Source organism: Hypomesus nipponensis, chromosome 12 (assembly GCF_054491055.1).
Source record: "Hypomesus nipponensis isolate SF chromosome 12, ASM5449105v1, whole genome shotgun sequence".
NCBI lineage: Eukaryota > Metazoa > Chordata > Actinopteri > Osmeriformes > Osmeridae > Hypomesus > Hypomesus nipponensis.
Genome location: NC_140372.1, coordinates 5,521,028 through 5,533,790, shown reverse-complemented (window position 1 = coordinate 5,533,790; position 12,763 = coordinate 5,521,028). Strand labels below are relative to the sequence as shown.

The 12,763-nt window shown below is 52.5% G+C and overlaps 1 protein-coding gene across 2 annotated transcripts in view; it reads left to right on the top strand.

Annotated features, from left to right (window-relative positions):
• cdk15 (cyclin-dependent kinase 15) overlaps positions 1–12,763 on the top strand; it is a 16,811-nt gene extending 4,048 nt beyond the window's left edge. The window contains exons 1-13 of one of the 2 annotated variants that reach the window (XM_084667426.1): positions 1,071–1,292; positions 1,895–2,062; positions 2,250–2,344; positions 2,891–2,970; positions 3,284–3,378; positions 3,580–3,642; positions 3,958–4,081; positions 4,432–4,552; positions 5,365–5,458; positions 5,624–5,687; positions 9,087–9,135; positions 10,361–10,503; positions 12,299–12,763. In XM_084667426.1, coding sequence (XP_084523552.1) covers positions 1,071–1,292; positions 1,895–2,062; positions 2,250–2,344; positions 2,891–2,970; positions 3,284–3,378; positions 3,580–3,642; positions 3,958–4,081; positions 4,432–4,552; positions 5,365–5,458; positions 5,624–5,687; positions 9,087–9,135; positions 10,361–10,503; positions 12,299–12,411 — 1,431 coding nt within the window. In that variant the 3' untranslated portion in view covers positions 12,412–12,763. Of the gene's footprint in view, positions 1–1,070; positions 1,293–1,894; positions 2,063–2,249; positions 2,345–2,890; positions 2,971–3,283; positions 3,379–3,579; positions 3,643–3,957; positions 4,082–4,431; positions 4,553–5,364; positions 5,459–5,623; positions 5,688–9,086; positions 9,136–10,360; positions 10,504–12,298 lie in introns of those variants that run through there. The other variant, XM_084667427.1, reaches the window with a different exon arrangement.

The following is a 12,763-nucleotide window of genomic DNA, read 5'->3' as shown; positions in this document are numbered from 1 at the left end:
GTGCTGCTCTGAAAGAGAGGGACTGAAATAGCATCTCCGTCTCTCTTCATCGGGAGGCTTGCTCTCAATAGCTCAAGCCCATAATGACTCTTTTTCTGGAGCTATTAGCTGCCACTCCGCCTGAGTCACTGGAAGGAGTCGTCACAAATTTACGAGGGAAGAAACTAATCATCGGTAAACAGAATGTGTGGTTTGTATGCTTGGCAGAGATGGAGGAGGAGAGAGGAGGGGTGAGGAGGAGGAGAGAGGTGGAGGGGTGAGGAGAAGGAGGAGAGAGGTGAAGGGGTAAGGAGGAGGAGAGAGGTGGAGGGGTGAGGAGGAGGAGGAGAGAGGTGAAGGGGTGAGGAGGAGGAGGAGAAAGGGTGGAGGGGTGAGGAGGAGGAGGAGAGAGGTGAAGGGGTGAGGAGGAGGAGAGAAGTGGAGGGGTGAGGAGGAGGAGAGAGGTGAAGGGGTGAGGAGGAGGAGGAGAGAGGCGGAGGGGTGAGGAGGAGGAGGAGAGAGGTGAAGGGGTGAGGATGATTGAGGGCTGGAGGAGGGTTTTGGCAGCACTGTGTTGCTGTGTTCTCACTCCCTGGTCCTCTCCACACACTACCCACACACTGAGTGTGGTATGAAGGCTCACAGCTGTCAGTGTGGAACATGGAGTGACTGTGTGAGTGTGTATGTCTCATGTCAACTAGCCTGCTGACTCATATCCTGCCAACCTAGGAAATCAAATCTTTCTTACATTGCTAATATAGTTTAGACACCCCTATTTCATGTTCTGCTCTGTCTCAGTTCATGCAGATACACACACACACACGTACACACAGGTACACACACAACCACGCGCACACACTTGTCTCCACCTCAGCAGAGACTACTGACTTGAATAGACACTCTTGTTCAGGGTGAGGCGCTGAGCTGGCCGGCCGCGGCCCTCTGATGGGGGGGATAGTCATGGGACACTGTTTATGAAGACAGGCTCATGCTAGTCATATGAGCTGCGGGCCTTCCCACTTCTCAGCCGGGGAAAGAGGGAGGAGTGTTGGCGAGAACGAGGGGTAATGAGAGGGAGGGAGAGGAGGAAGATGGAGGATTTGGGATGGTGGGTCAGGGCTCTGGGTTCGGAGTGCGTGCGTACATGCTGCTGCCGCTGTGGCGTAGATGAGGAGGAGGATGAAGAGGGGGGGCAGGAGAAGGAGGAGGAAGAGGGGGAGGAGGAGGAAGAGGAGGAGGAGGAAGAGGTGATGGAGATGCAGGAGTTTCCTGCTGCCAAGAGCAGGAGCGCGTCATCTTTACCGTCTGCTGAGGTAGCTGTTTGAGTGTGTTTGAATGTGTGTGTGTGTGTGTACACATGTGTTCATGAGTGTGTGTGTGCATGTGTGTTATTATAACTTTGGCCTTTCTTTGGCCTCTGTCATTAGCTGATTGAAATCCTCTCTTTGTCCGCTGTGTCAGTTATAAACAGTCATATTGACCTGACAGGAAATCTAACCTTTGAAGTGCCTCCCTTTGCTGTTCCTCTCTACCACACCTCTCTAGCAGGAGAAAGAGCCATAGGGTGCAAATGCTGATGTCCTTGTAGAAAGGAATCATGGGAAGTGTAGTTCCATGTCTGGAGCTAGTGGATGTGTTAGTGCCTGGTTGTTCATGGTCCTTTGAAGGTGTCCTGTTGGTCCATGCCCCTCTCTCTAACCCCTCTCTTCCTCCCCCTCTCCCTGTCTCTTTCTGCCTTCCCACATCTCTCTCCCTTATCTATAACGACTACATCTCTTTCTATCCCTCTCTCTCTCCCTCTGTCACTCCCTCCCCCTTTCTCTTCCTCCTCCCTCGCGCTCCCTCTCTGTCTTTGTGTCCCTCTCTCCTCCTTCTCCCTCCCCCCATCTCTCTCCCCCCTCCCCCTCCCTCCCAGCTGAGTGACCAGTCAGACTCGTCCTCCTCTAGGCCGCAGCCCCATTGGTTCCACACGCTGCAGGTGCGCCGGCTGCGCGTCCAGAGGGGGCGGAGCAACAGCGACCCCCTGGGGCGGAGCAACAGCGAACCCCTCGGGGGGAAGAGCGTTGAGCAGGAGTTCCAATGGGTGAGCTCTCCGTCACCCAGCCCGTCCGAGGAAAACACACCCTGACTCTGGGACAGCAGCCATGTTGATGTCAACTGTATCGTCCTGTGTGTACGTGTTGTCCGTTTGTGCATGTGTGATGCGTGTATGTGCTTTTATGTGTGTTTGCCTGGCTGTGTGCCTGCTTGTGTGTCCTTCACGTTCCCAGAAGACAGGCCTGCAGTTTGGCACGGCCAACTCCTACCTGAACCTGGAGAAACTGGGAGAGGGGGCCTACGCCACAGTCTACAAGGGAATCAGCCGGTAAGCAACACTGCAACAGCCAGACAGATCGATCGTGACGTCACTCGGACATTCATCAGATCAGGAAACCACGACCCGTCTCCTCATCCACCTCTAAAGCCTCCTCTTCTAGAACACTTGGAAATATTTTGGGATCAATAGAAGGATTGGAATAGTAAAGCAAGGACGTGTGTCGTGAGAATAAGATTAAACAGACAGATGTTTTGTCCAAGTGAAGGAGTTACTGTTGGTTAGGTTTACAGCTGTGTTGTGAGGTACAAGGGTTCATAGAGTGCTCCCAGATGGTGAGGTTCATAAGGTACAACAACACCGCCTCCTGGCAGACAGAACACTGGGTTACCAAGTCGTAAAGTCAGGTTCCACGACACTGAAGTTGACGGACTGGGCCCGCAACACAGCCAGGGTAACAATGTTCTTCTGGCAGGGGAAAGTTTAGATGTAAAAGGGTTCATGGAGAGTGAGGTTTACGTCAGACGATATCCTCCGTGGCTGCAGCGGGAGCAGGCTTAGTGGGTGTGTCTAGTGATGTCTCTCGTCTGCCTACAGGATCAACGGCCACCTAGTGGCATTAAAGGTGATCCGCATGAAGACGGAAGAGGGCGTGCCCTTCACAGCCATCAGAGAAGGTGAGAACACATGCATGCACAAACGGACACACGCACACTTTCACATGTAGTCATTTAGCAGACGCTCTTATCCAGAGCGATTTATAGTAAGTACAGGGACATTCCCCCCCCGAGGCAAGCAGGGTGAAGTGCCTTGCCCAAGGACACAACATCCTTTGGCACGGCTGGAAATCGAACCAGCATTTCTGATTTCTGAACCAGCAACCTTCTGATTACTAGCCCGATTCCCTAACCGCTCTGCCACCTGACTCCCTACACACAATTCGACACACGATTCTTGTAAGGTGTGTGTGTGTGTGTGTGTTTGTCCCAGCTTCCCTGCTGAAAGGGCTGAAGCACGCCAACATCGTCCTCCTCCACGACATCATCCACACCCGAGAGTCCCTCACCTTCGTGTTTGAATACGTGGTGGGTGTCACCAGAGTTCGACATCTCACAGGGGAATCATACACACAGCCGAGAACAAGTTCACACAAGTTCACACAAGTTCACGAGCTGCTGTTTCACCGTACTTGTTTACCATCTTCTTTTCCATCTTTTCCCATCTGACTGTATTTGTTTGCCATCCGTACTTTTGTATGGCCGCACTTCCTGTCTCTGTGTCCCCAGCAAACAGACCTGGCCCAGTACATGACACAACACCCTGGAGGACTACACTCCTACAATGTCAGGGTACGTTCACCACCACAACTCTTCTCATCATGACTAAGTATGTTCACAACCACAACTGCTGTCAACAGTCCCAAACAGTAAAGGGCACATTCACAACCATAACTGTTCTTCAGTAATGAACAGTGACGAACACCATTCCACCATATCCACATATCCATTCACCTGTAAAACCTTCTCTCACTGTGCACAAAGTGTCACCTGAACGCTTGAATTTCCTTGGGCATCAAAGAAGGAAACAAAACCGAATAGATTGAATGGAAGTGTGTTGCCGGTGGTCGATCCCTAACATCCCGACCCCTGACCCTGCTCTCCCAGATCTTCATGTTCCAGTTGCTGAGGGGTCTCTCCTTCATCCATAGCCGCAGAATCCTCCACAGAGACCTGAAGCCCCAGAACCTGCTCATCAGCTACCTGGGGGAACTCAAACTGGCTGACTTTGGTGGGCATCCCGGTGCAAGACACGTGCTGTTGCACACTCTTGCCAATACTCACTCATGCTGTTACACACATGTAATGTTACACACTTGTGCTGTTACACACACTCTGTTACACACACACGTGCCCACACATAGGAACTCACATCCACACACACACACACACATTCACACATCACACACAAACTCACCCGTTGGTTAGTCCATGCTCTATTCTGAGGAAGCCTATTTAGCTCCTACGACACACCTGCAATCTCACACTCTCGGCTCATTGGCTGAGAGGACAACAGGTTGTCACATGTTCAGGGACAGGCAGTAAGGCTCCACCTCCAACGCTGGTTGTTCCTGTGTCCAGGCCTGGCCCGGTCCAAGTCCATCCCATGCCAGACCTACTCCTCAGAGGTGGTGACTCTGTGGTACCGGCCCCCTGATGTTCTCCTCGGTTCTACGGACTACTCCACTGCTCTGGACATCTGGTGAGGCCTAGTTCTCCAGCACAGAACCTTCTCCAGTAGGGAACCTCCAACCCTCTCCAGCTCAGACCCAGAACTGGCCTAATTCTCCTGTGTGGTTTCCTGTGTAGTCCGTACAGCAGGGTATACTGGATGAATGGAGATTTGGGGGTAGAGAGAGACATGAGACGTACGATACCCTCAGTCACCCACAAAGTAGCAGCAGGAATGTTGTTGTTCCTTCCTGGGTGGATGTTTCGCTCTGAGTTCACCTCACCTCATCCCAAAGGGAGTGTCGAGTAGAGGTTGTTCTCCTGGCCTGGTCTTGTTTTGGCCCTCTGCCCATCCCTCTCTCCTCTGGTTTCCTCTCATCTCCTCTCATCTCATCTCCCTTAGCCTCTTAGCCCTGGTCTTCTTGTGACCCTCTGCCATCTCCCTACGGCAGATGAATGTTCCTCAGGAGAAATGTTACTTTTCTCTAAAGTTGGATGTGTTCAGGAAACACATGTAGAGAATAAATGCTCTCCTGCTTTAACGATATCTGGCCACGTCCCACTTCAGCCTCTCTAAATATTGCAGATTAGGACCATATGCGTTTTAGGGCGTCCTGTGGGCTGAGAAATTCAAAAACAGGGATTTATATTTTAAGGACAGCAATTAAACTTGTTGGTCTGTGCCGTAAGCTATTTACTCGTAATCTAAACTCTTGTTGACTTAGACTAACGTCTTTAATTCTCTCTAACATGCTGTGTTATTGTATGTGTAGGGCTTTTGTCTTCTATCAAGTTTTCCCAAGAGTCTCTCTTCACTTTATTGTGCACATTGTTGTGCTGTAGGGGAGCTGGGTGTGTCTTCATCGAGATGCTTCAGGGAAGTCCAGCTTTCCCAGGGGTGGCAGACGTCTTCGAACAGCTGCAGAAGATTTGGACCGTGAGTAGAAGTCCTTCCTCAGGATCTTCTTCGTCCTACAGTGACAGACTAAGGCTTCTGTTATGCGTCTCCTCTCCTTCCTCCCCTTACCTCCACTTCTCCCTTCTCCTTCTCTCCCCCCCCTCTCCTCCTCCTCTCCACCCTCCTTCCTGCTGTGCTGACCAGGTTCTGGGGTTGCCCAACGAGGTCTGCTGGCCTGGGGTCAGCGAGCTTCCCAACTTCAAACCAGGTCAGTCTCGTCCCCTTCCAAACCCAAACACAGCTTCCTGTCTGCACAGGAAGCACAGCCAGGAACACACGGGTCAGGGGATGACAGCGCTGGTTAACCTAGAGCCACCCTACTAGCTGTTCCGTCCTTAACCACTAGGGGCCAGTAGGCTGTAGCAGAAGCAGAGGCGGCGTGTCCTGTAAGGCAGTTGACTTGATGCCCGTGTTTGAGACCGTCTCAGTTGTAACTCTGCGAATGGAATCTCTCACTGAACATGGAGAGCTGTATCGTTTCTCAGTCAGAGGTCAGCCTGGATGAAGTGAACTACATCTTAATATTATAGTCATCTTTTTCACTTTTCACATATTTGTTTTTCTCTTTTGGTTCCTCTTATGTAAAGATGACCTGATCAGAAAGGAATGTGCAGCCCTGAGCTCAAGCCAGGGTGTCATTTCTTACATCCGACGGCTCTGAAAAGTATACGTTACTACGGATGTCTTTAGGTGTGTGTAGAATAACACGAGGGGAAAGAAGGAACTGGAATGTCCTGTCGAATCCTAAGGAACAAAAGTTGATACTGCATGTGTTTATACGATTTGGGATGAGTCGTGGATGATTCTTTACCATGGACACTGTTGAGATTGAGAGGTTAGTCTGTCATGCTAACAAGCGGAGATTAAAGGACTCAGAATATGGATGTACACATCTCATGTACAACCCAGAACAGGCTTTGCTAACGTGCATGCAGACTGGCTGTGGTCACAAGGAGGGTGATGGAATGGGGAAAAAAATGACCTTCAAATCACCAGACTGAATGTGGTTTTCAGAAAGAACACTATGTGTCTGACTCACCTTACAGCATGTGTGTGTGTCTGCGCATGTGTGAGTGATCATCTTCACACATTAAGTACATCTTCGTCTTTTACACTCCCCCAACCCTCCTAATGAGGCCTCCACAAGAACCTGCATCAGTTCTTCCCTCTCTTCCAGTAATGAGTCTGCCCAACACAGCAGGCTGACCCAGGCCTGCCCCACGGCTCATGCCCTAGTCTCGCTCCTCTTCAGGAGAACAGATAAGGGTCCCAAACCAGACCGTTGAAGTTCTCCACCACCAACATGAATAAATAAACTGTGGATTCTTAAATGCTTAATGAATGCATATCTGAATAGATCCCGAGTACACAGTCATCCTCTTTACTCAGACCCACGCTGTGGAGTGGAGGACGAGGGGAGGGCTGTGGAGTGGAGGATGAGGGGAGGGCTGTGGAGGGGTGAGAGGAGGAGGGCAGGGTGGAGGAGGAGAGGGTGGAGGAGGGGTCTGGGGAGGGGGTTGAGAAGACATGTCTGGGGTTTGGCTGAAGGAGAGACACATTTTAAATAAAACATGTGGAAAACAAACAGAGCAGTGAGGTTCTGGGGCAGCTCCTCTGTGTGTGTGAGTGTGTGTGTGTGTGTGTGTGTGTGAGTCTAATAGTGGGACTGCGTATCTTTGAGAGTGGGTGTGTGGGAGTGTGTGAGTGTGGGTGGGCAAGGAAGGAAGGGTGGTGGACATTGCACCTCTCTGGCAGACTCAAACTTACTGCTCAGGAAGCTGAAGCTGACTTAGGGGGAAAACTGTGCTGTGTGTGTGTGTGTGTTTGGGTGTGTGCGGTGTTCCTGCCTGGACACCCATGAGGGAGAAACCTCTGTGGGCGGCTGGTCCAGAGTGTCTGCCCTCCTGGGTGGTTCTCCTGGCTGTCCTCTCCTCTGGTCCAGGGTGTCTGCTGGTTCTCCTGGCTGCCCTCTCCTCTGGTCCAGGGTGTCTGCTGGTTCTCCTGGCTGCCCTCTCCTCTGGTCCAGGGTGTCTGCTGGTTCTCCTGGCTGCCCTCTCCTCTGGTCCAGGGTGTCTGCTGGTTCTCCTGGCTGCCCTCTCCTCTGGTCCAGGGTGTCTGCTGGTTCTCCTGGCTGCCCTCTCCTCTGGTCCAGGGTGTCTGCTGGTTCTCCTGGCTGTCCTCTCCTCTGGTCCAGGGTGTCTGCTGGTTCTCCTGGCTGCCCTCTCCTCTGGTCCAGGGTGTCTGCTGGTTCTCCTGGCTGCCCTCTCCTCTGGTCCAGGGTGTCTGCTGGTTCTCCTGGCTGCCCTCTCCTCTGGTCCAGGGTGTCTGCTGGTTCTCCTGGCTGTCCTCTGCTCTGGTCCAGGGTGTCTGCTGGTTCTCTTGGCTGTCCTCTCCTCTGGTCCAGGGTGTCTGCTGGTTCTCCTGGCTGCCCTCTCCTCTGGTCCAGGGTGTCTGCCCTCCTGGGTGGTACCCTGGCGGCTCCCTCCTCTGGCAAAGTGGCCCCTCCAGATGTGTGTCCTAAGAGGCCGATAGAGGCTGGCCCCTGGCAGCCTCCAGCAGGGCACACAGGGTGGCCAGCATGTAGAGAGAGGTGCAGGGGGAGAGACGGGGCTGGAAAAACTGACTGACCTAAGCAGGAAACCTGTACGTGTGTGTGTGTGTGTGTGTGTGTGTGTGTGAAAGCCATGTCCTTGTGCACGCTACTTGGTTGTAATGTAACCAGTGTGTGTGTGCGTGGGATGTATGCTTGTATGTTTGTGTGTGTGTGTGTGTGTGTGTGTGTGTGTGTGTGGGGGGGGGGAGGGGGGTCTGTGAGATGCAAAATAGTTCATGAGGGAGAAAAAAACTAAAAAATAGATGATGTTTATTTCAAACCCTCCTATCTTCTGCCTGCTCTACCAACTCATCATGGGTACTGTCCAGAGTACTGGATCAACCAGCCACAAGGCTCTCGTTAAGATCTCCAGAACAGAGTTAAGAAACCACAGACTGTTCACAGCAAGCAGAGCATGAGCTTCACTGGGTTGAAACAGTTGTGATGACACCACAGTAACTCCTCCGGATCTCTCATCACTGTTCAGCCTGTCTTACTGGAACTTCAGACACACTTTCCTGTGTGTGTGTGTGCCTGTGTGTGTGTGCCTGTGTGTGTGTGCCTGTGTGTGTGTGCCTGTGTGTGTGTGCCTGTGTGTGTGTGTCAGCTAATTTCCAGAGTTATCTCAGTGTTTGGCTCATACATCTCTTCATCCGTACAGTTTGGGAAGCAGACGTTTAGTAACTGTGTTTCAGCAGTTCTTCCCCGACGCATCCCCTTGTTAACCATCAAGTTGACATCCATCACAACTTTCATGATGGCTTTAGCTCAGTTGGACAGCATATGGAAGCAAGAGATCACAGGATCAACACCCCTCCCCCCCCCCCCTGACCCTGCACGTCACTTAGGATGGACACATCTGCTACGAACACACAACACAAACACACACTTGAGTTGTGGGCATCGCATGTTTTTTCCTCTCAAGTCATCTACACAAACGTGATGAACAAAATGTTTATTTTATTTTTTTCTCTTATCTTTCGGCTAATTGTGTTTGTCCCCCTCTCTGAACAGAATGGTTTCTTCCGTGTGAGCCACAGCAGTTCCGAAATGTCTGGAAAAGGTAGGGCATCACATGGAGAACATAGGATGTTCTGTTGGTTTTTGAGTGTACTTCTACAGAAGTGAAGTATAGATGTACGTACCTGTTAAATATTGGATAGGACCCTGCTGTGTGTGTGAATCTTAATGATCACAGTCATTCTCTCTCTTACACTCTCCAGTTTTGCCCATGCTGTTTACATCTCCATTTTAGATCTGCATGTGTGTGTACTATAAGGAGTGAATCCTTTCGATGACTGTTTGCCCATTCCTCTGCCCTGGCCTGGGGATGGGGAGGAGGGGGGATGGGGGAGGAGGGGGGATGGGGGAGGAGGGGGGATGGGGTGGGAGTACGCCAGAGCCTTGGACAGCCCAAGGTAACAGTAGAGTCTTTGTCTGAGGAGAGCAGTTGCCCGCCCTCCCCCCAAACAACTTAGTAACATCTGACCCAACACAGCCCAGCTCCTGTACGAGGTAGGAGAAGAGGACGCTGAGGAGGAGAGAGAGGGAGAGGAGAGTGGGAGAGAGGAGAGGGAGAGAGGAGAGAGAGAGTAGAGAGGGGAAGAGGAGATGGCTCAGTGCCTGGGTGGTGGTGGGGGTGGGTGCATAATATCTGGAGCCCTTTCTCGCTGTCCCAACACCAAAATCGTTCCTAATGTTCAGCCTGCACCACAGAACCACTGCCTTGTCCAGACAGCCTCCGTCCTGAGGGCCTGGAACCATCCTGACATCCAGAGAAGCCAGAGCTACAGACAGACCATCAGACACACACACAATCCACCCCACCCCCTTCTCTTCTCTTGTTTCAGTCATGGATTTCATGAAATGGACCTCCTGTGGAGACCAGAGGCTCTCCTCCCCAAATACATGGCCACAACACACACACACACACGCACACACACACACACACACACACACAGAGGAACAACACACAGAGAAGAACAACACACACAGAGGAACAACACAAACACACAGAAACACAGACTTTAACAGAGGAAGAGAGAGTTACTGGAGCCAGACACAGAGACGAAGTGCAGGGAGATGCGAGAGAGACATAGAGACACAGAGAGAGAGAGACCATGTTGACTACACGGATATCCAGGTGCCTTAAAGGGTGTGTGTATATCTCTGTGTACGTGTGTGTGTGTCCTTGTGTGTGTGTCCGTGTGTGTGTGTCTCTCTGTCCGTGTGTGTGTGTGTCACAGTGTGTGTATCTCTCTGTTGAGGTCTCTGTGTGTGTGTCCCAGGCTGTCTCAGCTGCCCTACAAGACGGAGGACCTGGCCCAGCGCATGCTCACGCTCCTACCACGAGACCGCACGCTGGCCCAGGATGCATTGCAGCACCCTTACTTCAACACCCTTCCGCCTCCCATCATGCAACTCAGGGACAGTAAGCACCCAGTTCCCAGTCGCCACTGTGGATGCACACACATGTACTGTATGAGGATAAACACATGGCTGATGAGTCGTAAAGGTAGAGGAGTGTGCAGAGGGTGTCTGACACCAAAAAGAATCTGACATGCACACACATTCACACACAATCACACCCCTGTCTGTGTGTGTGTGTGTGTGTGTGTGTGTGAATGTGTGTGTCAGTGTCATGTGATTGGATCTCTCTGAGACAGAAAGACTGGGATTGAATACCATAAACTACAAGATGCTGCAGTTCATCACTTCAACAGTGAACACATGACTAAACACACAGACACCCCGCTGAGACCATATGGTTGCTTAGAGAACACCAGACCCAGCTTTCCCTTGACTAAACACACACCCTGATGAATGGAGAAGTGAGCCAGGTTGTCCTGGTGTTTGAAGCACACACCTGGGTCCTGCTCTGACAGTCTGGCAGCTTGTCAGGGATGTGGAGAAGAGGTGCTCTTGAAGAACAAAGCCTTTCTGGACTTCTATATTTAAGGAAATCCAGCGGAGACAAGGAACTGATCTGGTCAAACAAGCGGGTCGCTAGCTATCAGAATCTGTTCTACTTATGGGCCACACACACACAAGCACACATGCATAGATGCACACACAAGTGCGTGCATACACACACACACACACACACACACATACTAATGAAGCAGCATTAGCATTCCTACTCTGCATGCACTCCCAGTCAGACAGAAGAAGATAGGAAGGAGGAGAAATTAAACGGGCCGAGATGAACAGAGAGGAGAGAGAGGGGAAGGAGAGAGGAGAGATAAAGAAACAGAGAGAAAGGGAAAGAGAGACAGAGGGGAAAGAGAGAGAGAGAAACCGAGAGAGAGGGGGAGAGATCATTTTGCTGTACTTATTTTAATGATGTCAGTCCAGAGTCTGAAATGTCTTGGCACCAACAGAGGAGGAAAAAATGATAATCATATCAGTCCAGTAATGAGACCTCCTAGTCCCTGGTGCCTCCCTCCCTCCCTCCATGCCTCCCTCCCTCCATGCCTCCCTCCCTCCATGCCTCCCTCCCTCCATGCCTCCCTCCCTCCATGCCTCCCTCCCTCTCTCCATGCCTCCCTCCCTCCCTCGTTCCCTCCCTCCATGCCTCCCTCCCTCCCTCCATGCCTCCCTCCCTCGTTCCCTCCCTCCCTCCATGCCTCCCTCCCTCCATGCCTCCCTCCCTCCCTCGTTCCCTCCCTCCCTCCATGCCTCCCTCCCTCCCTCGTTCCCTCCCTCCCTCCATGCCTCCCTCCCTCCTTCCCTCCCTCCCTTCCTCCCTCCCTCCCTCCCTCCATGCCTCCCTCCCTCGTTCCCTCCCTTGTTCCCTCCCTTGTTCCCTCCCTCCATGCCTCCCTCCCTCCTTCCCTCCCTCCCTCCCTCCCTCCCTCGTTCCCTCCCTCCCTCCCTCGTTCCCTCCCTCCCTCCCTCGTTCCCTCCCTCCCTCCCTCCATGCCTCCCTCCCTCCCTCCATGCCTCCCTCCCTCCATACCTCCCTCCCTCCCTCCATGCCTCCCTCCCTCTATGCCTCCCTCCCTCTATGCCTCCCTCCCTCCATGCCTCCCTCGTTCCCTCCCTCTCCCTCTCTTCTCCTATGTCCTTACATTATTTCAATAGTTATATATGTAACTAGGTCAACTGTTCAACTTAGGAAACCATATGGGCTAAGTCTCCTTTTCTCTCTCTCTCTTTCTCTCTCTCTCTCTCTCTCTCTTCTTTCTCTCTCTCTCTCTCTCTCTCTCTCTCTCTCTCTGCCCCAGCTGTATCGATCTTCAAGGTCCCAGGTGTGAGGCTGGAAACAGAGGTGAGGGACATCTTCAGTCCCAGTCGAAGGCTCATGCCCTCCTTGGTGCCCCTGGCCAAGTGCTGGTGATACCCTCCCAGAGCCAGCTACCTAGCCCCCCCCCTGGCTTCCCGCCCTGGCCTCCCCCCCTGGCTTCCCGCCCTGGCCTCCCCCCCTGGCCTCCCGCCCTGGCCTCCCGCCCCAGGCTTGGCACCAGCCAGGGTCCTCTCACACACCGCGACACCTCCAGCGACCACCACCCCAGCCCTGCTTCAGAGGGTGTGTGAAGAGGACGCCAAACCAACGGGTGTCAGTGTTCCCTGACAGCCTGTCAGATCACGGCTGCTCATGTTCAGGCGGGTCTGTGAGGGGTTGTACATCCAAACTCCCCGTCTATCAACTGTGGGAACTGTTATCTCCGAACTCTCCAAGGTCACCATCT